Here is a 22,408-nt window from a genome sequence, read left to right as displayed (position 1 = left end):
TCACATCTGGCGGCTCTTTCCATCTGCAGAGGGCAGCTGACTCTCTCTGTCCTCTGTGGCTGCTGTCTGCAGTTGTTCGTCCTTACGGCAGAGAGTGAATCCTCGCTGGACGGATTTGAACTTGGTGCATCTGCCAAGAGGCGAAGTAGAGTTTGACCTCTTCAATATGAGTCAAATATTTGCATGCATGTCAGGTTGCCTGATGTATGACAATGCATCACAATACGCGCATTATAAAACATGTAGTGGGCACGTGTAAAGTATGTTGTATTTACACATACATGTATAGATACATATACTAAAGGCTTTTTCCCCCTTACATGGGAGGTAGCCAAATTACGAAGGCATAGAAACCACTCCCACCCATTTCATCCCCACATACTCCACTCCCATTCACCCCCCTCCCTCCCTTTTATCTTGGCTCTTCCTGGATGACAGGTCATCCCTGCATTTTGTCCACTGCCCTGGGTCAGAAGCAGTGTTGTAAGACAGAGCACATCCACAGCAAAGCCACTTCATTAAATCAGCAATCCCCCCTCTCCATTCCCTCATGCAGAATAGAAGACAGGGAGAAATCCCTTCGGGCTGCGTCAAATTTTTCTCGCACACTCTCCCTCACTCCCCATTCCACCTCATGGATCACATCATCATCCATATACAACCATTCTCCATTCACCCCTACCTTCTGTCCTCTCCCGTCCTTCCTCAACAGGCATTCCCCTCCCTACTTTCTGTCCTCTCCCATCCTTCCTCAACAGGCATTCCCCTCTTCCCCAAAGCCCCCTTTACCTCATCCATCCATCTCATCCTAGGTTGTCCCCTCATGTTCACTCCTTCCACGTCAAGCTTCCACACACCATTCACTAGTCTTTCTTTACTCATTATTTCCATGTATCCAAATCATCCCAATACTCAACCCTATCTCCAAACTCCCCTTCCACCCCCGTTCTCCTTCTCACCTCCTCATTTCTCACTCTATCCAGCCTAGTAACCCCTACCATACTTCTCAGACACCTCATCTCAAACACAAAAATAAACAAGTAAAATAAAGAGTCATTTCCCACCTTATTGACAGTGCCCTGCCTGTCCATGAGCTTAATTTCCTCCTGATAAGCAGCAATCCAGCCCAGCAGGTGTTGTATGGTGACGTTGCAGTCATCCTGAAAGAGGAGAAATATTCTTATACAGGACGTAATACCTCTTCCTCAGAAAGTCTTCACCCCCGCTCCTTGCATCAACTTTCACCTGAGCAAACGAGAGATTTTCTTCACATATTAAGTCATAGACATGCAGATTATTATTATTATTATTTTAATTTATTCATTAATATTATTTTAATTATCTTTTAAATCATATCTTAGCTTCAAATTCATGTGTGGTTTCATCTTGGTCTATATCTTTAAATTCCAATGGTCACATCAAGATTTGGGTTACATCATCCAAGTTATTCTAAGTAGTAAAATTAAAGGTATCAGTCTGGGGGTGTCCACATGAGGGGACAGGGATGATGGTGGTGGTGGTGGTGGGGGGTGTCACTGTGTAAGTGAACTGGCCCTGCTGTATATGTGCTATGCCTTGCTGCATTGCTTCTGACCCAGGGCATTGGGCAGGAGACAGGGATGACCCGTCATCCACGAGGAACTAAGATAAGAGGGAGGAAAGGGTCGTGGAATGGGTATGTGCCTTTGGCTTGGCTACCTCCCTTATAAGGGGGAAAAAGCCCTTGGTATTTATATATATATATATATATGATGATGATATGGTTTAATGTCACACACTCCCCCCCCCTATCGGGAGGCTAGGACAGTGCCCCTCACAGAGGTCTTTGTAGTGTGGAATGATTACCATTTATTTCATATTATTTGTTTTTTCATTTTCTTATCATTTGTCTGTCTGTTTATCATTATTTGCTTGATTCTCATTTATCATTAGTTATATGTCAATTTATCATTATTTGCTTCTGACCCAGGGCAGTGGACAGGATGCAGGGATGATCCATCATCCAGGAGGTGCCAAGATAGGAGGGAGGGAGAAGGGTGGAGGGGAGTGGAATATATGGGAAATGAAATGGGTGGGAGTGATTTCTCAGCCTTTTTCTTTTTGGCTACCCCCCGTGTAAGGGGGAAAAAGCCTTTGGTATATGTATGTATGTACTATTTACCCATTTGTTTATCATTTAACTATACCTATGCATTTATTTATGTATTTTATTTACATTATCGTTTTTATTCATTTTTTTTTTTTTGCATCCGACCTAGATATGGACCAAAAGGTCTCCTGTCGGCATGCTCCGCCTTTGTAATCCTTTGTTAATGAATCATGCTGCACTTGGTTCAACTTTGCCACTGGCAGGGTTTGAACCACCATCCCCTCAACCTTCACCACAAGTAACGACACACTAACCTGCTCAACCAGCGAGATAGATCAGACTGAGTATATACAAGATAAGTCGACAACCCACCATAGGATTGCTCTGTAGAACTCTGTGCTCTGGGTCCGTCGAGGAACTTGTCGAGTACCTCTTCTCCAAGTCGTCCAACTCGGGTCGAAGATTCTGCTGGTACAAATGGACCTCCCTGTGGCTTGGGATTTGGCTCATGCTGTACAGAGAACCACAGGAAGGATGAGAATGAGGAAGATATAATTTACATACATATACCAAAGGCTTTTTCTCCCTTACATGGGAGGTAGCCAGAAAACAAAGGCATAAAAACCATTCCCACCCATTCCATCCTTATCACACTCCACTCCCCTCCACCCACTTCCCTCCCTCTTATCTTGGCACCTTCTGGATGACAGTTCATCCCTGCATTTTGTCCACTGCCTTGGGTCAGAAGCAGTGTCGCAAGACACAGCACATCCACAGCAAAGCCACTTCATTAAATCAGCAATCGCCCCTCTCCATCCCCTCATGTAGAAAAGGAGAAGACAGGGAGAAATCCCTTCGGGCTGAGTCAAATTTTTCTCACACGAACTCCCTCACCCCCCCCCCATCCCCCACCCATTCCACCTCATGGATCACATCATCACCCATATACAACCATTCTCCATTCACCCCTACCATCTGTCCTCTCCTGTCCTTCCTCAACAGACATTCCCCTCTTCCCCAAAGCCTCCTTTACCCCATCCATCCATCTCATCCTAGGTTGTCCCCTCGTGTTCACTCCTTTCACATCTACCTTCCACATGCCTTTCACTAGTCTTTCTTAACCCATTATTTCCATGTGTCCAAACCATCCCAATACTCTTTCATCAACCCTATCTCCTAACTCCCCACCCCCGTTCTCCTCCTCACCTCCTCTTTTCTCACTCTTTCCAGCCTAGTAACCCCTATTATACTTCTCAGGCACCTCATCTCAAATGCATTAAAATTCCTCTGTCGGCACAATCACACCTTCATACAGTCTCCACTCAGCATCCATTCCCAAATGTCTATTTTCATTACACTTTTTAATCCCCAAAGACATTTACTTCTCTCAATCTACATTCTACCTCCACCTCCACTCCTCCCTTTCTTGCCACATTTGCATCCAAGTATCTAAAACTATCCACTTCCTCCAGTCTCTCTCCCTTAATACTCACCTCCAATTTGCTGCCACATTCTCCCCTTGTACATCTCATCACCTTACTTTTACCCACATTTATCTTCAACTTCCTTCTTTTGTACACCTTCCCAAACTGTCACTAAATACCTCAATCCCTCCTCTGGTTCTGCTACAAGTACAGAAAAAGAGAAGACAGGGCAAATCTCTTTGGGCTACATCAAATTATTAGTCACACACACAGAGGATGAGGAAATGATAAAAAAAAATTAACTACACTAATAAGACCAAAACTCAAGTATGCAGCACTATGGACACCCAGTACCAAAAAGAATATAAAGAAATTAGAAAGAGCAACAACAAAACTGGCACCAACCCTTTCCAAAATGACATATGAACAAAGACTGTCCAAGTTATAATTACCGACTCTGGAACAAAGAAGGGAAAGAGGAGACCTACTAACAATAGAATTATGAAGGGAGTGGAAATCTTAGATAAGTGATTTATTGAAATGGGACAATGGAAAAACAAGAGGATATGAAAAACTCAAAAAAGATCATTACAGAAGAGGTCAGTAAAAAATAGCTTCCCACACTGAGTGATAGATACCTGGAACACATCAAACAAAGAAACAGTGTGTGCAAACATTATTCAAAAGTTTAAGAAAAAACTTGATGCTGAAAGATACAAAGACAGCACCATGAGCATAGCTCCCTTCCTGTATAATACAACTAGGTAAATACACACACACAAGAAACTAATAAGGAAGATAGAGTCAATAGGTGGCATCAGAGGAAAATTATTGGAATGGATGAAAGACTTCCTGACTGGGAGGATAATGAGAGTAGTAATTAGAGATAAATTCTCAAATTGGGAAAAGATGAAAAGTGGTGTCCCGCAGGGATCAGTACTAGCCCTGATCATGTTTGCCATATACATAAATGACATGGATGAAGGAGTGGAGCGTTATATGAATTTCTTTGCAGACAACGCAAAAATACTAAAGAAAGTAAAAACTGAGGAGGATTGCAACTCATTACTCGCTTTGTCAAATAGGTTTCATATGAAATATTTAATATTCTAATATTTTAGTGTTGTCGTCGTCGTAAAGTCGGTCTGTCGTAAGTTGCATATGTCGTAAGTCGACGACTACCTGTACATATATATATATATATATATTATATAAAATACATACACACACATATATATATATATATATATAAAATACATATATATATATAAAATATATATACATATATAAAATATACATATTATATATAAAATATATATACGTATATATATATATATATATATATACAAATATATAGATAAAATATATATACATATATAAATATATTATATATATATATATATATATATACATATATATATATACAGATATATATATATAAATATATAGACATTATATATATATATATATACAAATATATATATATATATACATATATATATACATATATATATATATATACATATATAACTACACATATATATATATACAAATATATATACATATATATATATATATATACATATATATATACAAAAAAATCTATATATATATATACATATATATAAATACATATATATAAAAATATATATAAAAAAATATATATATATATATATATATAAATAAAAATAATAAAGTAATGAATAAATATATATATATATAACAAAATAATAAATACATAGATATATCAACAGCTTTTTCCTCCTTACAAGGGAGGTGGTCAAAGGTATAAATCCACTCCCACATAATAATAATAATAATACATATAACCCTAAAAATGCGACAATGCCCAAAGTGTGTCCCAGGAATCACACTAATTGAGCTAATGTATGGCCCGTGTACACATACATATACCAAAGGCTTTCTTCCCCCTTACAAGGGAGGTAGCCAAAAAGCAAAGGCACAAAAACCACTCCCAGCCATTCCATACCTATCACACTCCACTCCCCTCCACCCTATTCCCTCCCTCTTATCTTGGCACCTCCTGGATATGCACACAAACAAAAGTCTCCACTGAACTTACCGGATGAGGCATTACTGCCACCTCTCTTCCTATCCAAACCCTTCTTATGGTTCTTCTTTATGACTCCCTACATCTCTGTTCTCCGCCCCAGAACTGGAGGCTGTTGTCTGCTGGGGTAGTGACTCTTGTGGGTTTTGGGAGGGACGGGGGATACTTTATAGATTTACTGTCGACATGAAGGGGTTAGGCGAGGTGGCAGAGGACAAAATGGCTGAGGGAGAGGAAGAAGAAACAGGAGGAGGGGCGGGAGAAGCCTCATGATGATGAGAGGAACATTTTCCATCGGAATCGCTTTTGCTCAACTTGTCTTCTGCCTGACATTTGATCGTCTTTGGCGGAGGGCACCGGTTATGTCGAGAAGAAATGTCTGGGTCTTCTGTGCTCTCCCAACACTTCAAAGCAGGTTTTTCAGTTTTGTTCTAACTAAACAAATCCACAAAGGACTCTTCATGGTCGTAGAATGTCAGTCTGTACTTAGCCTTCACTGCCTCTACACAAACAACTCCTGCACCTTCTTGCACAGCAACCTCAGCTCTGTCGTAACTATCGGCGGTTTCTTTCCCAGGGTCTATCACTTCTGGGTTCCTGATGTCCTTCGTGTTCTGGTAATAAGTCTCTGCGTACTTCGACTAAGAGATCTTCCCCAGTCTGGGATGCATCATGCGGAACGTCAGTGGCCCCGAGTGACTTGTCAACACTGTGGCGATTATCAACACCCTGGATGAGTTCCTCGATGCCTGTGTTCCCCAGGTTCCGGTCACCATTTCCGTAGGATGATAAGACTATGATGGGTTCCCCTACGAATATGAATGCCTCAGGATTCAGTTCTCCCCCTCCTCTTACTGTCCCTTCAACGGGTTCCACAAGACAACCAATTCCTTTTCTTCCTCTTCCTTCCCTTACCTGTTGATCACATTACGCAGCACCTCGGCCAGCCTCGACTACAGCAGAAGCCTTTTCTGTCTCTCGCACTACCTTTGGGGTACAGAGTACTCCCTTTCCTCGGCAAAGAATCCCTTGAGGTGTTGTGCCCTTTCTGGTACTCCGTGGCAGCCACAAACAGAATGCCTCGGGAGCCCTTGATGTGTAGCCGGTAGTTACGCAAACTGATGCCGATTAAACAGCTCTCGCACATCCACTGTGGGGGAAAAATACATGAGAAAAGATCCGTATGCATAAAATATATGCAAGTATCACTATGCCCTTTTATTGTACGATATGTAACTTCATCATTTTTTATACAAACTAGTTGATTTTTCTGCATTTTATCTCATGATCACTAACATTGGCCCACTGCTTCTTTTAATTCATAATGAAGATGGGAGGGAGGGAGGGAGGAGGGGAGAGGGAGGGAGGTAGGAGGGGAGAGGGAGGGAGGGTGAGAGAGAGATGGGGGAGAGATATGGGGACAGGAGAGAGATGGGGGAGAGATATGGGGACAGGGGGGAGAAATAGGGAGGAGAGTAGGGGGAGATAGAGAGAGAGGGCAAGTGAGAGAGAGAAGAGAGACAGAGAAGAGAGAGGAAAGAGAGAGAGAGAGAGAGAGAGAGAGAGAGAGAAGAGAAAAGAGAGGAAGAGAAAAGAGAGGAAGAGGAAAAGAGAGAGGAAGAGAAAGAGAGAGGAAGAAAGAGAGAAAGCACAAGAGAGAGAGCTGGGAAGCAACACTGAAGACCTGCACCTTCTTCCCTCAGCACCCAGAGGACTCACCGCATCTTCATCCCTGCAGAAGTTGACATACCAGGAAGGTCACGAGGCATCCCCTCTACCATCACTGCTGCTCTTGTTGGCCCTCATGGGCTCCTCCTTCTGAAGGACGACCTCGCGCTGCCAGGGGATCTCCCGGGGAGACCACCACCGCCCTCCAAGGAGGAGGACGCTCTGTAGGAGAAACGCACACACGGATGGTTCTGTAGAAGCCGCACAGCTGGACCACCTCACTCTGAAAGTCACCACACGTAATTGTACGATTCAAATGATTAAGACGAAGATGGGAAGAAAAGGGAAGGGATAATGTAATAAGTATATATATATGGAAATAAACTCCACCAAAAGGACTTGAACCTTAGCTGTAGCGAGTGCTTATTCTGAAACAAAGGCGATAGCATCAAGCCACCCAGGCTGTACTATAAAAGGAACCACCCGATTCTCGACCTGAAGGTTCTCCGATGGTACTAGGCCAGCTCAGTCTCTATTCTAATTTCACCGAGTCTTTATTATGGCGAGCCCTCTGACAAGTTGAGTGTCATTTTGACAAATGCTATCGCTTTTGTTTCAGAATAAGCAGTCACTATGGCAAAGGTTCAAGTCCTTTGTGATGGAGTTTATTTCCATTTGTCAAGATGAAACATACACACACACACACACACAATATATACATATATATATATATATATATATATATAACTGACTTTTTCCCCTTTACAAGGGGGGTAGCCAAAGTCAACAGCATAAAATCCACTCCCACCCATTCCAACCCCCACACACTCCACTCCCATCCACCACCCCTCCCTCCCTCTTTTCTTGGCTCCTGGATGATGGGTCATCCCTGCATCTCACCCACTGTCCTGGGTCAGAAGCAGTGTCACAAAAACATAGCACATAATACCAATAATAATAAATAATATATAAAATGGTAAAATATAGTACCAGAGCACATTATAATGATAATATAAAAAATAATAAAAAATAGTACCAAACATTAAGAGAGGAAGAGATTTGCTGGAAAGGTACGATAAGGGCAACGGATGACAGGGGAGGAATGATATTTGCCGTTGCCTCGAGATTCACCGACTGAAATCCCGCAGACCCAAAACAGAAAGAGCCCCTTGGGTTCTCCCTTACAGAAACATTTGGAATGTTGTTCGTATTGTATCGACATGAGATGTTTTCTACGTCGCCAGATGGTAAAAGGAGGAAGATAAGGAGGGGGAGGAGGAGGAGAAGAAAGAAGATAAGGAGGGGAGGAGGAGGAGGATAAGGAGTGGAGGAGGGGGAGGAGGATAAATAGGAGGTGAAGGAGGAGGATGTGATGATAGGAGGAAGAGAAGAGAACGAGGAGGTGGCAGAGGAGGAGGAGAAGGCAGAGGAGGAGGAGTAGGAGGAGGAGCAGGACAAGGAGGAAGTGAAGGAGGAAGGATGACAATGAAGAGAATGAGAAGAAAAATGAGAAGAATGAGGAGGAGAATGAAGAGAATATGGAGTAGAAGAATAATGATGATGATGATGATGAGGAGGAGGAAGAGGAGAGCTAGCTCTCATTACGTAAAAAAGTTGGAGTGAAAACAAAGTTGATACGGAGAAATCCTGGGCCTGGTCTGGGGACCAAACATCAGCCTCTCAAGGCTGCACCTCTAGACAGAGGTGACGGTTTATTTATTCTATTATCTATATTAATATTTCTATCTATTCATCATTATTATCATTTTTTGCATCCGAACTAGTTATGGATCAAAAGGTCTCCTGTTTGCATGGTCCTCCTTTGTAATCTTTTGTAAAGACAGGCAGCAAGACCTCCATTCACAGGTACTAACAGTCAGTCACCAAATAGAAAAAATATATACGAACTGATACACACAAATGAAAGGATCAGCGAGTCGGCACATAGCTTGTGACTTTAATTATTTTACTTTCTAACATGCAAGGATATTTAATTCTTTATTCTTGTGCTCTTAAAAGCCTTTTTCTTCTTAAAACAGAATTATTTTCATTAAAAAATTTATAATCTAAGAGTAGAAGGATAGAAGGGGTCGCCGATTAAGTGAAGCGGCCTTGCTGTGGATGTGCTGAGTCTTGCTACATTGCTTCTGACCCTTCTGGGCAGTGGGCAGGATGCAGGGATGACCAGACATCCACGAGGAGCTAATATGGGAGAGGGGAGTGGAAAGGGCAGTAGATGGGAGTGGAATGGGTGGGAGTAGGTACGTGCCTGTGACTTGGCTACCTCCCTTATAAGGGGGAAAAAAGCTCTTGGTATATAGATGGATAGATAGAAGAGTAGAAGTCTTAATTTGCACCTTCATCGCCTCCTCTTGCATCCTAAGCATGTCAAAACGACTTACCCTCGTATATTCAGACTAAAATACTCTGAACATATGGTGATAAATTGTACAGTTGCAATTAATTTTTCCATGTTTAGCATCACAAGCGGTGGAAGCTTCCTGACACGGCCCTAATCATGACCTCTGTTGTTAAGTAAGCCCTACATGATTGATATTATTGTGCAATATTCTGTATTTTACAGTATTACAGAACACTGGCCCAACACCATCTGCCATTTGGGTCATGACTAATACGTGGTTCCAGAGATCACGATCTCCTATCCCATTATGAACCATCCCTACACTATCAACAATCCTGTATGATACAGAATATTACACAATAATATTGATCACTTAGGGCATGCTTGACATTGTAACAGACAGGACCTACACGAGAGGGTGGGTGGGTCCAAGAGCTAAGAATGGCCCCATGGCGACCACACAACATCCGTCGCCCCCTCGAGGACAAGTGCTTTCTACAATTCCCAGTTAGACATACACTTTCATTCACACACACATGCACACACACTTTCGTGGGATGGACAGCAAATATTGGAGTTCCGAAGAAAAAGCGAAATCTTCGTGGATCTCAACGTCAAGAAAGTACCTTATTGTATTTATAGGGAAGGGGAAAGCTCGTGGTGTAGTGGGAAGGTGATAAATAAGGAGAAGGGGAGGGATTACTGAGGGAAATGGAAGGAAATGAGGAAGGGGAGGAATTGGTCCAGGAGGCCAGGCATCTTGTAAACAAGAGAAGGACTGAGGATGATTTTAAAGACGAAGGGACTAACAAAAATGTAAAGATTAGAAATATAGATAAGAGCAGCACAATGGAAGGTGAAGATAATGATTTCCAGGGATTTAATGATGGGGGGGGGGGGATACCAACCTCCCCCGATTAGCAAGACTAGAGGAAAAACTTGAAAATATGACTGAACACTGGGAAAGTAGGTTTGGTAATATAGCAAAGATTGCCAAAAGAGTTGAAAAATTGGAAGAACTAGAGAAGGTGAACAAAAACTTAACTCAAGAAATAGAAGAATTAAAAAGCCAGTTAAAAGAAGTAAAAGAGGAGAATGAGGAATTAAAGAGGAATAATAAAGACAATAAAGAGGCCATAGCAAAAGAAGCACAGGGTTGGGAAAAAATCCAAGAAAACAGTAAAGTTGCATTTACTATAAAACAGCAAATGAAAGAACAAACTGAAGACTCAGTTATTAAAGTGATGAGACAGGAGAATATAGTAAGAGACTTAACAGATAAAAAGAAATGTATAATTATATTAGGAATGGAAGAGAAATATAACCCAAATAGAACCACAAGAATCAATGAGGAAAAAGAAAAAGTAAGCAGTTTACTAGAACTAGTTCAGGAAGATGAACCTGAAATCATGAAACAAAGTGAAGAGATGTATAGACTCAGAAAGTATAGTACAGATAAGACCAGACCAATTAAGATTAAATTCAGGTCACAAATGACGGCAGAGAATATCTTAGCAAAAACAGGGAAACTAGCAGCAAGTGAACAATATAAAAAGGTATGGATAAAAAGAGAAATGAATAAAGAGGAAAGAGAGGAGGAAAAAATAAAAAGACAAGAAGCTAAGGGAAAAAAATGAGAGCAGAACAGAGTCAGAAAAAGATAAATTCTATTGGAGAGTAGTGAATATGAAAGTAAGGAAATACGACATACTAGAGAAAAACAAAAGGGAAAGAGAGAATACAATGGAAGTGGCAGAAAACTAAAAATGTCTTACACAAATATAGATGGATTTATAACAGGATTGAATGAACTGAATGATTATCTGAAGGAAAAAGAACCGGACATAATGGGAATTGTAAAAACAAAATTAAAAGGTCCACTATCAACCGTGTAGGACATGATGCATATAATTATTGGATTAGAAACAGAGAAACAAAACAAGGGGGTGGAGATATGTTCCTGACTAAGAAGGATATAAACATGAGGTGTGTCACATATGGAAAGGATACATTAGAGATGATTATGATCGAAGTGGAAGACAGAGATAAGAAGAGCAGAAAGTTTGTGATAAATTATGTGCCTCCAAAAACAGCCTTGTGGAAAGAGAGTGAACATGAAAGTATGTTAGAGGACACAAGGATAACATTAAATAAGATAATGGAAGATGGAGGAAGAATAGTTATGATGGACAACTTTAATTGCAAAGAAGTCTACTGGGAAGAGATGACAGTAAAGGGTGGAGACGGCTCATGGGGAAATGTTCTACTCGAGATGATTATTGACCATACAATGACACAGTGGATACAGAACACTAGGTATAGAAATGAAGAAGAACCATCGAGACTAGACCTAATAATCACATCTGCACCTAGAATAGTGTTAAAGATTGAATATAAAACACCAATAAGTAAAAGTGACCACATATTGATTGAACTGGAACTAAATGAGGAAAAATACATGAAAAGAAATGAACAATATAGAAAAGGAAGAATGATGTATGAAAAAACAAACTTTGATCAAATAAGAGAATTCTTTCAAAAAGAAAACTGGGAAGGAACAAACAAAGAAGAAACAACAGTGGAAGAGAAATGCAATATTTTGACAAAAATGTATAAAAGAGTGGAAAAGTATGTCCCAAGACAAAAACAAGAAAAAGAATATGTAAAGTGCTGGTACAACAAAAGTTGTAGGGAGTTAAAAGACAAAAGAGATAAAGCTTGGACCAAATGTAAAAAAGACAGAAGACCTGAAAAATGGAATAATATATACTTGTTATAGAAATGAATATGTACAAGTGTGCAGAGAGAAGAGAAAATATGAAAAAGATGTCATAGAAAAATGTAAAGACCAAAACTATTCTACAGATTTGTAAACAACAAACTGAAAAACAAACACGATTTGGAGAAATTAAGACAAGAAGGAGTTGAATACAAAGAGGAAATAGAAATGGCGGAAATTATGAACAAGCATTTTAAATCAGTGTTTACAAGGGAGAACATACAACCTGAAGAGATCGAATGGAAAGAGAAAGTCCCCCCTATGAAAGAAATAGAAGTAACAAAGAATGAAATAATGAAACACTTGAGTAATTTTGATGTCAGAAAATCACATGGACCAGATGAAATAGCAAACTGGATACTGAAAGAATGCAGGAATGAACTGGCAGACAAAATACATAGCATACTAAACAGTTCCTTGTAAGAAGGAAAAGTTCCAGAAGATTGGAAAAAAGCAAATATAGTACCTATATATAAAGGGGGAAATAAAAAAGACCCTACCAACTATAGACCAGTCTCTCTAACAAGCACAATAGCAAAAATTTGTGAAAGAATTGTCAAAAGTAGATGGGTAAAATATTAAAAAAAAACAAACAAAAAAAAAAAACGTGCTAAATCCAAGGCAATTTGGATTCAGACAAGGACAATCATGTGTCACCAATTTAATATGTTTCTATTCAAGGCTAATAGATATAATACAAGAAAGAGATGGATGGGCTGATTGTGCATTTCTAGACCTAAAAAAAAGCTTTTGACAAAGTACCACATAAGAAGTTGCTTAAGAAATTAGAAACTGAAGGAGGAATACAGGGCAAACTGCTTAAATGGATGGAAGACTTTTTGCAAGAAAGAAAAATGAGAGTAGTGATAAGAGACACTCAAATTGGGATGAAGTAATAAGTGGTGTTCCACAAGGAACAGTTTTGGCCCCAATAATGTTTGTTATATATATTAATGATATGGATGAAGCAATTGAAAGTTATATGAGCTTCTTTGCAGATGATGCAAAACTATTAAAAAAAGTGAACACAGAAGAAGATTGTGAATCACTACAGAGTGATCTAAATAAAGGCTGGGAATGGAGTAGGAAGTGGGAGATGGAGTCCAATACCAAAAAGTGTAGTATAATGGAATTTGGAAAAAGCAAAAACAGAATAACAGGATCAAATAAACCGGAAGAAGAAAGAATAAAAAAAAAAGTTGAAAATAAGAAGGACCTGGGAGTCATTGTTATAAATAATTTGTCACCTGAGAAACAAATAAATAAGATTTTTGGAGAAACTTATAATTTAATAAGAACAATCAAAGTGGCATTTACATACCTGGATGAAGAATTGGTGAAGAAAATACTAATCACTCTGATAAGACCAAGATTGGAATATACAGCAACGATGTGGTCACCAAGTACAAAAAAAATGTATAAAAAAACCTTGAAAGAATACAAAGAGCAATTACAAAATTGGCCCCAACACTCTCAAAACTATCATATGAAGAGAGACTAGCAGAACTTGAGCTACAGACACTAGAGCAAAGAAGAGAGGAGATTTTATAGCTATTTATAGAATCATGAAAGGCATAGAAATTATTGATAGAGAGGATCGAATAAAATGGGATGAAAGAATTACAAGAGGACACGGAAAGAAAATCAAGAAAGACAGCTTTAGAAGAGATCTGAAAAAGAACAGCTTTCCTCACAGAGTAATAGACAGTTGGAACAAGTTAGATGAGAAAGTAGTGTGTGCAAAAACAATTCATGAATTTAAAAATAGTTTAGGTAAAATGAGATATGAAGACGGGACACCACGAGCATAGCTCCCCTTCCCATAAAATACAACTAGGTAATTACATAGAAACTATTGACAGAGAGGATCTAATAAAATGGGATGATAGAAATACAAGAGGACATGGAAAGCAAATCAAGAAAGACAACTATAGAATAGATCTGAAAAAGAACAGCTTTCCTCACAGAGTAATAGACATTTGGAACAAGTTAGATGAGAAAGTGGTGTGTGCAAAAACAATACATGAATTTAAAAACAGTTTAGATAAAATGAGATATGAAGACGGGACACCACGAGCATAGCTCCCCTTCCCGTAAAATACAACTAGGTAAATACACACACACACACACACAAACTTAATATGCTTTTACTCAAGACTAATAGACATAGTGCAAGAAAGAAATGGATGGGCTGATTGTGCATTCCTAGACTTGCAAAAAGCCTTTGACAAAGTACCACACAGAAAACTACTAAAAAAACTGGAACACATAGGAGGAATACAGGGAAACCTACTAAAATGGATAGAGGACTTTCTGACTGGTAGAAAGATGAGAGTAGTGCTCAGAGAAAAATATTCAGACTGGAAAGAGGTGATCAGTGGAGTACCGCAAGGATCTGTGCTGGCACCAATAATGTTTGCTATCTATATGAATGACATGGATGAGGACGTGAACTGCTACATGAGCTTCTTTGCCGATGACGCCAAACTGCTAAGGAAAATAGAAACTGATGAGGACTGTGAAGCACTGCAAGAAGACCTAAATAGGGTATGGAACTGGAGTCAGAAATGGGAAGTGGATTTTAATACTAAGAAGTGTAGCATAATGGAGTTTGGAAAAAGCAAAAACAGAATATCAGGAAAATATACAATTGGAACCAAAGAAGTAAAGAAAGTAGGATCCGAAAAAGATTTGGGAGTAATTATCACGAACGACTTGTCCTATGATATACAGATTAACAAAATTGTCGGGGAGACTTACAACTTGCTAAGATCAATAAAAGTGGCGTTTACATACTTGGACGAAGACATGATGAAAAAAATATTGGTTACATTGATAAGGCCTAGATTAGAGTATGCAGCGACATTGTGGTCCCCCAGTACCAAAAAGAATATAAAGAAAATAGAAAGAATCCAAAGAGCAGCTACAAAAATGGCACCTGCACTTGCAAACCTATCATACGAAGAGAGATTGGCTAAACTGGAGTTACCGACACTGGAGCAAAGAAGAGAGAGAGGTGACCTATTGACCATCTACAGAATCATGAAAGGCACAGAGGTACTCGATAGTGAGAACTTACTTAACTGGGACAAAAGAAACACAAGAGGACATGGAAAGAAAATAAAAAAACATAGCTATAGAAGAGAACTGAAGAAAAACAGTTTTCCTCATAGAGTTTTGGACACTTGGAACAAACTGGACAATGAAATAGTATGCGCAAAAACCATTCATGAGTTTAAAAACAAACTAGACACTGCAAGATACAAAGGCGGGACAACACGAGCATAGCTCCCCTTCCCGCAAAATACAACTAGGTAAATAGGTAAATACACACAATGTTTGGATAAAAAAGGAAATGAATCCCGAGGAATTAGAGAAAGATAGGGAACTGAGAAGTGAGGCTGAGGAAAAAACAAGAAAAGAACGGAGACTGAAGAAAAAAGTTTTTTTTTTTTAGTGCTAGATCCGAGACTGAGAAAATGGTACATCAGAAAAATGGAAACTTAAACCAAAGAAGAGAAGAGAAGAAAAAATTAAATGGCATATACAAATATGGATGGTATGATATCAGGATTAAATTAATTAAATGACTATTTATTAATAGAGAAACCTGACATGATGGGAATTGCTGAGACAAAACTGAAAGGTCCAATACAATCAAGTATGGTGGGACAAGGATTATACAACATTTGGTTGAAAAATAGGACAGACAAGCAGGGGGAGGAGTCATGATATTGACTAGAAAGAACCTAAATTTGATAAAGGCAACAGAAGGAAAAGATAATTTGGAATTAATCACAGTTAAGGACAAAAATAGCAGTATGAAAAGTAGAAGGTTTACAGTTGTTTATGTGCCACCAAAAACTGAGAGCGAACACTCAAAATTACTACAAGATAAAAAGAATGAATTAATCAAGACACTGAAATGTGGAGAAAATACAGTAATTATGACTTTAATGCAAAGGAAATAAATTGGGAAGAATTGACTATGGGAGGTGAAGACAAACTCTGGGGAAATGTCCTACTGGATATGACCATAGATTACACATTGACACAATGGGTTAAAGAAAATACTAGATTTAGACAAAACGAAGAACCATCGAGACTAGTTTTGATATTCACCTCTGAACCAGAAATAGTGGAAGAAATAAATTATAAAACACCAATTAGGAAGAGTGACCACATACTAATAGAGATCAAACTTAAGGAACAAAATGTGGTAAGAAGGAACGAGAAACAGAGAAGGAAGACTGATGTACAACAAAACTGATTTTGGAAAACTTGGGAAATTTTTCCAAAATGCCTGTTGTGAAAAATTTGCAAATGATGAAACAAAGACAGAAGAGAAATGGAACATTTTCAAAGAAATATATAGAGGGAGCAGATAAATATGTGCCTAAATGGAAACAGAAAAGGGAGTACATAAAGTGCTGGAATAATAAAAAGTGTAGCGATCCTAAAGACAGAGGAGACAAAGCTTGGAAAAGATGGAAAAGGGACGAAAAAAAAGAGACCAAATGGCAAACATACATTAAGCTGAGAAATGAATACATAGACATAAGAAGAAAGGAAAAAAGAAACTATGAAAAAGACATAATAGCAAAATGCAAAGATCAACCTAAACTGTTCTACAGATATGTAAATGACAAACTAAAAGACAAACACAAAATAATAAAACTGCGTGAAGAAAATCAAGAATACACAGAAGATGTAGAAATGGCCGAAGTAATGACCATACACTTTAAGTCTGTTTTTACAATTGAAAGCTCATAATTGTGGGATGATAGTCAACAGGAAGAATCCCTTAAAATGGAAGAAATAATGGTGACACAGAAAGAAATAAGAGACCAAATAAAGAAACTCAATGTCAGAAAGTCACATGGGCCAGATGGAATATTGAACTGGATATTAAAAGAATGCACAGACGAACTCACAGGCAAAATACACAAGATAATTGACTTCTCACTCAAAGAAGGAAAAGTACCACAAGACTGGAAGAATGCTAATATTGTACCAACATATAAGGGAGGAAATAAAGAAAATCCAACAAATTGAAGACCAGTATCCCTTACAAGCACAATTGCAAAAAAATGCATAAGAGTTATTAAGAACAAATGGACTAAACACTTGGAAAAGAACAAAATATTAAACCCCAACCAATTTGGATTTAGAAGTGGAAGATCATGTACTACAAACTTAAGATGCTTTTACTCAAGATTGCTAGACATAATACAAGAGAGGGCTGGGCAGATTGTGCCTTCCTGGACCTACAAAAGGGTTTCGACAAAGTACCACACAAAAAACTTTAAGAAAATTGATCTAGTAGGCTCTGTATTGGCTCCAATAATGTTTGCTATTTATATAAACGATATGGATGAAGGAATTAAATGCTACATAAACTTCTTTGCAGATGATACAAAACTAATGAAGAGAGTGAGTAATGAAGAAGACTGTAAATCTTTTCAGGGAGATCTGGATAAAGTCTGGAACTGATGTAAAAAAACAAAGTGAATTTCAACATTAAAAAATATAGTATAATGGAATTTGGAAAAAGCAAAAATAGAATATCCGGTAAGTCCAAAATTGGAACAAAAAGTTACAAAAGTAAATTCAGAAAGAGACTTAGGAGTGATCATTTCAAATGATATGACACCAGACAAACATGTAGACAAAATAGTTGAAGAAACCTACAACTTATGAAGTTCAGTGAAAGTGGCCTTTGACTATATGGACTAGGAGGAGAAGAAAAAAAGAAAAAGAAAAAAAAATATATATATAAAGAATTCAAACAGCACTAACAAATATGGCACCAACACTCAGTAGGCTGACATGTGAACAAAGATTCAACAAACTAAAATTATTAACTCTGGAGCAAAGAAGAGAAAGAGGTGATTTGATATCCATATATTGAATTATGAAAGGGATGGAAATCCTTGACAGGGATGGTCTACTTAAATGGGACAACAGAAATACAAGGGGACACAAGAAGAAACTTAAGAAGGACAGTTACTGAAGAGATCTGAAAAAGAATAGGTAAATACAACTAGGTAAATACACACACACACAATAGAATATCAGGACAATATAAAATTGGAACTAAGGAGGTAAAGAAAGCAGGATCTGAAAAAGATTTGGGAGTAATTATCTCAAACGACTTGTCCTATGATAAACAAATAAACAAAATTGTCGGAGAATCCTATAACTTGTTAAGATCAATGAAAGGGGTATTTACATATTTGGACAATGAAATTATTAAAAAAAATCCAGAGAGCAGCCACAAAAATGGCCCCTGCACTTTCAAACTTGTCATATGAAGTGAGACTGGCTAAAGTAGAGTTACAGACTCTGGAGCAAAGAGAGAGAGGTGACCTGCTGACCATCTATAGAATCATGAAGGGCACAGAAATACTCGAGAGAGGACTAGTTAAGCTGGGACAAGAGAAACACAAGAGGACAAGGAAAGAAAGTAAAAAAACATAGTTATAGAAGAGATCTGAAGAAGAACAGTTTTCCAGATAGAGTGGTGGACACTTGGAACAAACTGGATGAAAAAATAGTGTGTGCAAAAACCATTCATGAATTTAAGAGCAAACTAGACACTGAGATACAAAGGCGGGACACCACGGGCGTAGCTCCCCTTCCTGTAAAATACAACTAGGTAAACTAGGTAAATACAGTACATACACAAACATTGCCGAGGCAGTGCAATTTAGTATAGCTCAAAGCTTTAAGATTCCTTTAGATAAACACCTAAGAAATATGCTATAATACCTGCCATTTATCTTATTTATCAGTTTATTATTATCATTTTTATATATTATCATCTATGTTTACTATTTATCTATATCATTTATTTAATTACTCATGTATTCATTTATTATTTTTTTCGCATCCGACCTAGTTATGACATGCTCTTCCTTTGTAATCCTTTGTAATCACACACTACTTACTTCTTTTCATCAGTATTTATTATTAATCATTAGGAAGCTCACTGGCTGAGCGGGTTTGGGCATCATTATTTGCGGTGAAGGTCGAGGGGATGGCGGTTCGAGCCTTGTCACATGAGTTGAGCCAAGGGCATTATGGTTCATTAAATTCCACGCTACAAATTCCTCTGTGTGGGGCACTGTCCTAGCCTTCCGATAGGGGGGAGTTTGTGACGTTATACCATATCATCATCATCATTATTAATCATTGTAGGCCTAATCATACTTGCGGAAAACTTTGGTCAATTTATAGTTTCATCCAACCAACGATTTTGATATGTGGCTTATGTGTTTCTGGTGAGCAATGTTGATATGAACAATGGTGTACATCATTTCCATCGCAAATGCATACTTTTCAAGTAATTAAATATTGAAGTTATGCACTTATGCCTACATCTCCCCAACAATTTGGGGGGACCTGTGGGAAATCGGGGTTTTTGGGAGGGGAGCACCATTAACTTGAGTAATGCTCGTTGCCAAACAGGTATAAAATGAACAAGAACACTAAAAAAATGTATAAAATAACACAAAATTCACCTTTAAGGGTGGGAATGGTGCCGGGCACAGCCATATTTGTTTACCAATGATTCAAAATATTTATTGATATATCCGCTAGACTTAGTGAAGCCAACCACGCATGTTGTTGGTCAGGAGTGCTACCAACAAATCGCTAAATTTCTCACTATATCCGCTAAATTTAGCCCAGCCTGCCCTCACAAAAGTTGCTAACCGTAAAATAGGGAATAAATGCATGAGGCTTGGAGAGGACCAATCGTTGCAAATTTGTGTACAGCTAACCTAACGTAATGCAACATAACCACAACTTAACTAAACCTAACCCAACCTCACCATAACCTAACCTAACAACATAACCTAACCTAACCATACCTACCAACCCTAACCTAACCAGCACTAACCAGCCTTAACCTAACCTAAGCAACACTAACCTAACCAATCCTAACTTAACGTAACCTTAATCTGACCTAGCTTGGGGTCTTTGCCCCCAGACCCCCCCCAATCTGCACAACAGCACACATAGTAACGTAACTTGTGGTCTCTTAAACATATAACAATTAGCATGTGTGTATGTATTAGAACTAATAGGTAATAAAGTAAATGGTAAGCATATATTCCGGAAAATAAAAAATTATTTCCGACCTGTTTGGCAATGCATGTTACTCGATTTAATAATCCCCCACCCAAAAAACCCCGATTTCCCACATATCCCCAAAAATCGTTGGGGAGATGTAAGCATTAGTTGAAATATTACTTGAAAACTACGCATTTGAGATGGAAATCAATATATCTCAGCAGAAACACATAAGCCACATTAGAAAAACGTTGGTTGGGTGAAACTAAGAGAGAGAAATTTAGCGATTCGTTGGTAATGCTGCTCAATAATAACAAAGCGAGAAATTTAGTGATTCGTTGGTAACGCATTACCAATGCAGAGGATATAGCGATAAATATTTCAAATCATTGGTAAACAAATCTGGCTGTGCCCCGCACCATCCCCACCCTCAAAAATGAAAATTTATGTTTTTTAATATGTTTTTTTTAGTGTTCTTGTTCATTTTATACCCGTTTGGCAATGAGCATTACTCGAGTTAATAGTGCTCCCCTCCCAAAAACCCCGATTTCCCACAGGTCCCCCCAAATCGTTGGGGAGATGTTGGCATAAGTGCATAAATTCAATATTTGATTACGTGAAAAGTATGCATTTGCGGTGGAAATGATGTACACCATCGTTCATATCACAATATTTCTCACCAGAAACACATAAGCCACATATCAAAATCGTTGGTTGGATGAAACTATAAATTGTCCAAAACTTTTGACTGCCTTGGGGCCTTTCAAGGGTTTTTACTGCCATGCAAAACTTCTTTTGACTTTCCCGGTAACAGATCGCACAATTCCCCTGTAAATGCTCTTTGAGGCTCTGAAGTCACTAATGCACTTAAAACAATTACTCCAAAGCAGGGGATGTTACTTTAATACTTATTTTCTTTTTTTAGATAACAAGACAGCACTGTTACTCTTGATTTATCATTTGTTTCTTTATTGAAGTAAAGAAAAGGCGAAAAAAATCTACCTATAAATATTTACATTCATGAAGTAAATACCTACCCAAATCTGTACATATCATATGAGCAAGTTTAACAATAGCCACAAACTCAGTAATATTGAATAAAAATAAAATAAATTTAAAATTAACAAAATACAGCTATTTATATAAATGTGCCATCAACCTAATTTTAAAATTAGACAAGACTGGATAAGGTTCCATGTACAGCTCTCATTGATAACTGCAACCTCTCCCATTTTTGTACAAAGATTTAATTAAATCGAAATAATTTTACTATTGTACCGAGTTACCAGTCGAAAGCTGGGTCAATGCAACCAACACAGAATTATTCACAAAATACATATTTCTGCATTGTATTACTTTTACATGTAAGCCAAATCAGTATACTATTCTTATTTTTCTTCCTATATTCAGCATTTGAATCATGACTTTAAATGTTTACATGAATTGATCGACAGTAACTGGTGACCTGGTCCTCCATGATTTGTATACAATTAGTTCCATAAATTTTCAGCTTAGTTGATAATTATTCAACTTTCCGTTAGCTATTGTTGATATCACTATATCTTACCTCTATGATATCCGGGGGAAGGTTTCCAATCTTTATGCTAGGATATTTGTACCATTTTCTTTCCATTTTGAATAATATAGTAGCCTTCCACCTTTCACTTTCCATCCGACTTTCGCCTAGTGTGTTTCAATGCGCAATCGCATTTGCTGAAAATGCAACGTTTGATATATGAAATTGAATATTTCATAAATAGTTTTCACTGTGAAGAAATACTTGGGAAAATAAGAGGACTTATTTATTAGACTGAATAACATACCGTGACAAAAGTAAAATAATATGTATGTTTATATATACATACACACACACACACTAAATAAGGAAAATACATGGAAAAAACGAACAATTTAGAAAGGCAAGATGTAAAAACAAATT

The 22,408-nt window shown here is 38.1% G+C and overlaps 1 protein-coding gene across 1 annotated transcript; it reads right to left on the bottom strand.

The window, feature by feature from the left end:
• LOC143020230 (uncharacterized) lies at positions 1-22,165 on the bottom strand. Its single transcript, XM_076176396.1, has 6 exons — positions 22,037-22,165; positions 7,304-7,535; positions 5,597-6,734; positions 2,462-2,600; positions 1,065-1,160; positions 1-159 (listed from the first exon to the last, which is right to left on the bottom strand). Exons 4-6 carry the CDS (start codon positions 2,597-2,599, stop codon positions 1-3), a joined length of 393 nt encoding a protein of 130 aa, XP_076032511.1. The 5' UTR covers position 2,600; positions 5,597-6,734; positions 7,304-7,535; positions 22,037-22,165.
• Between the last annotated feature and the right edge of the window lie 243 nt (positions 22,166-22,408).

The sequence above is a fragment of the Oratosquilla oratoria genome, chromosome 39, assembly GCF_046742065.1.
Source record: "Oratosquilla oratoria isolate Oo_2021 chromosome 39, ASM4674206v1, whole genome shotgun sequence".
Lineage (NCBI taxonomy): Eukaryota > Metazoa > Arthropoda > Malacostraca > Stomatopoda > Squillidae > Oratosquilla > Oratosquilla oratoria.
This window is presented reverse-complemented; position numbering and strand designations above follow the sequence as displayed.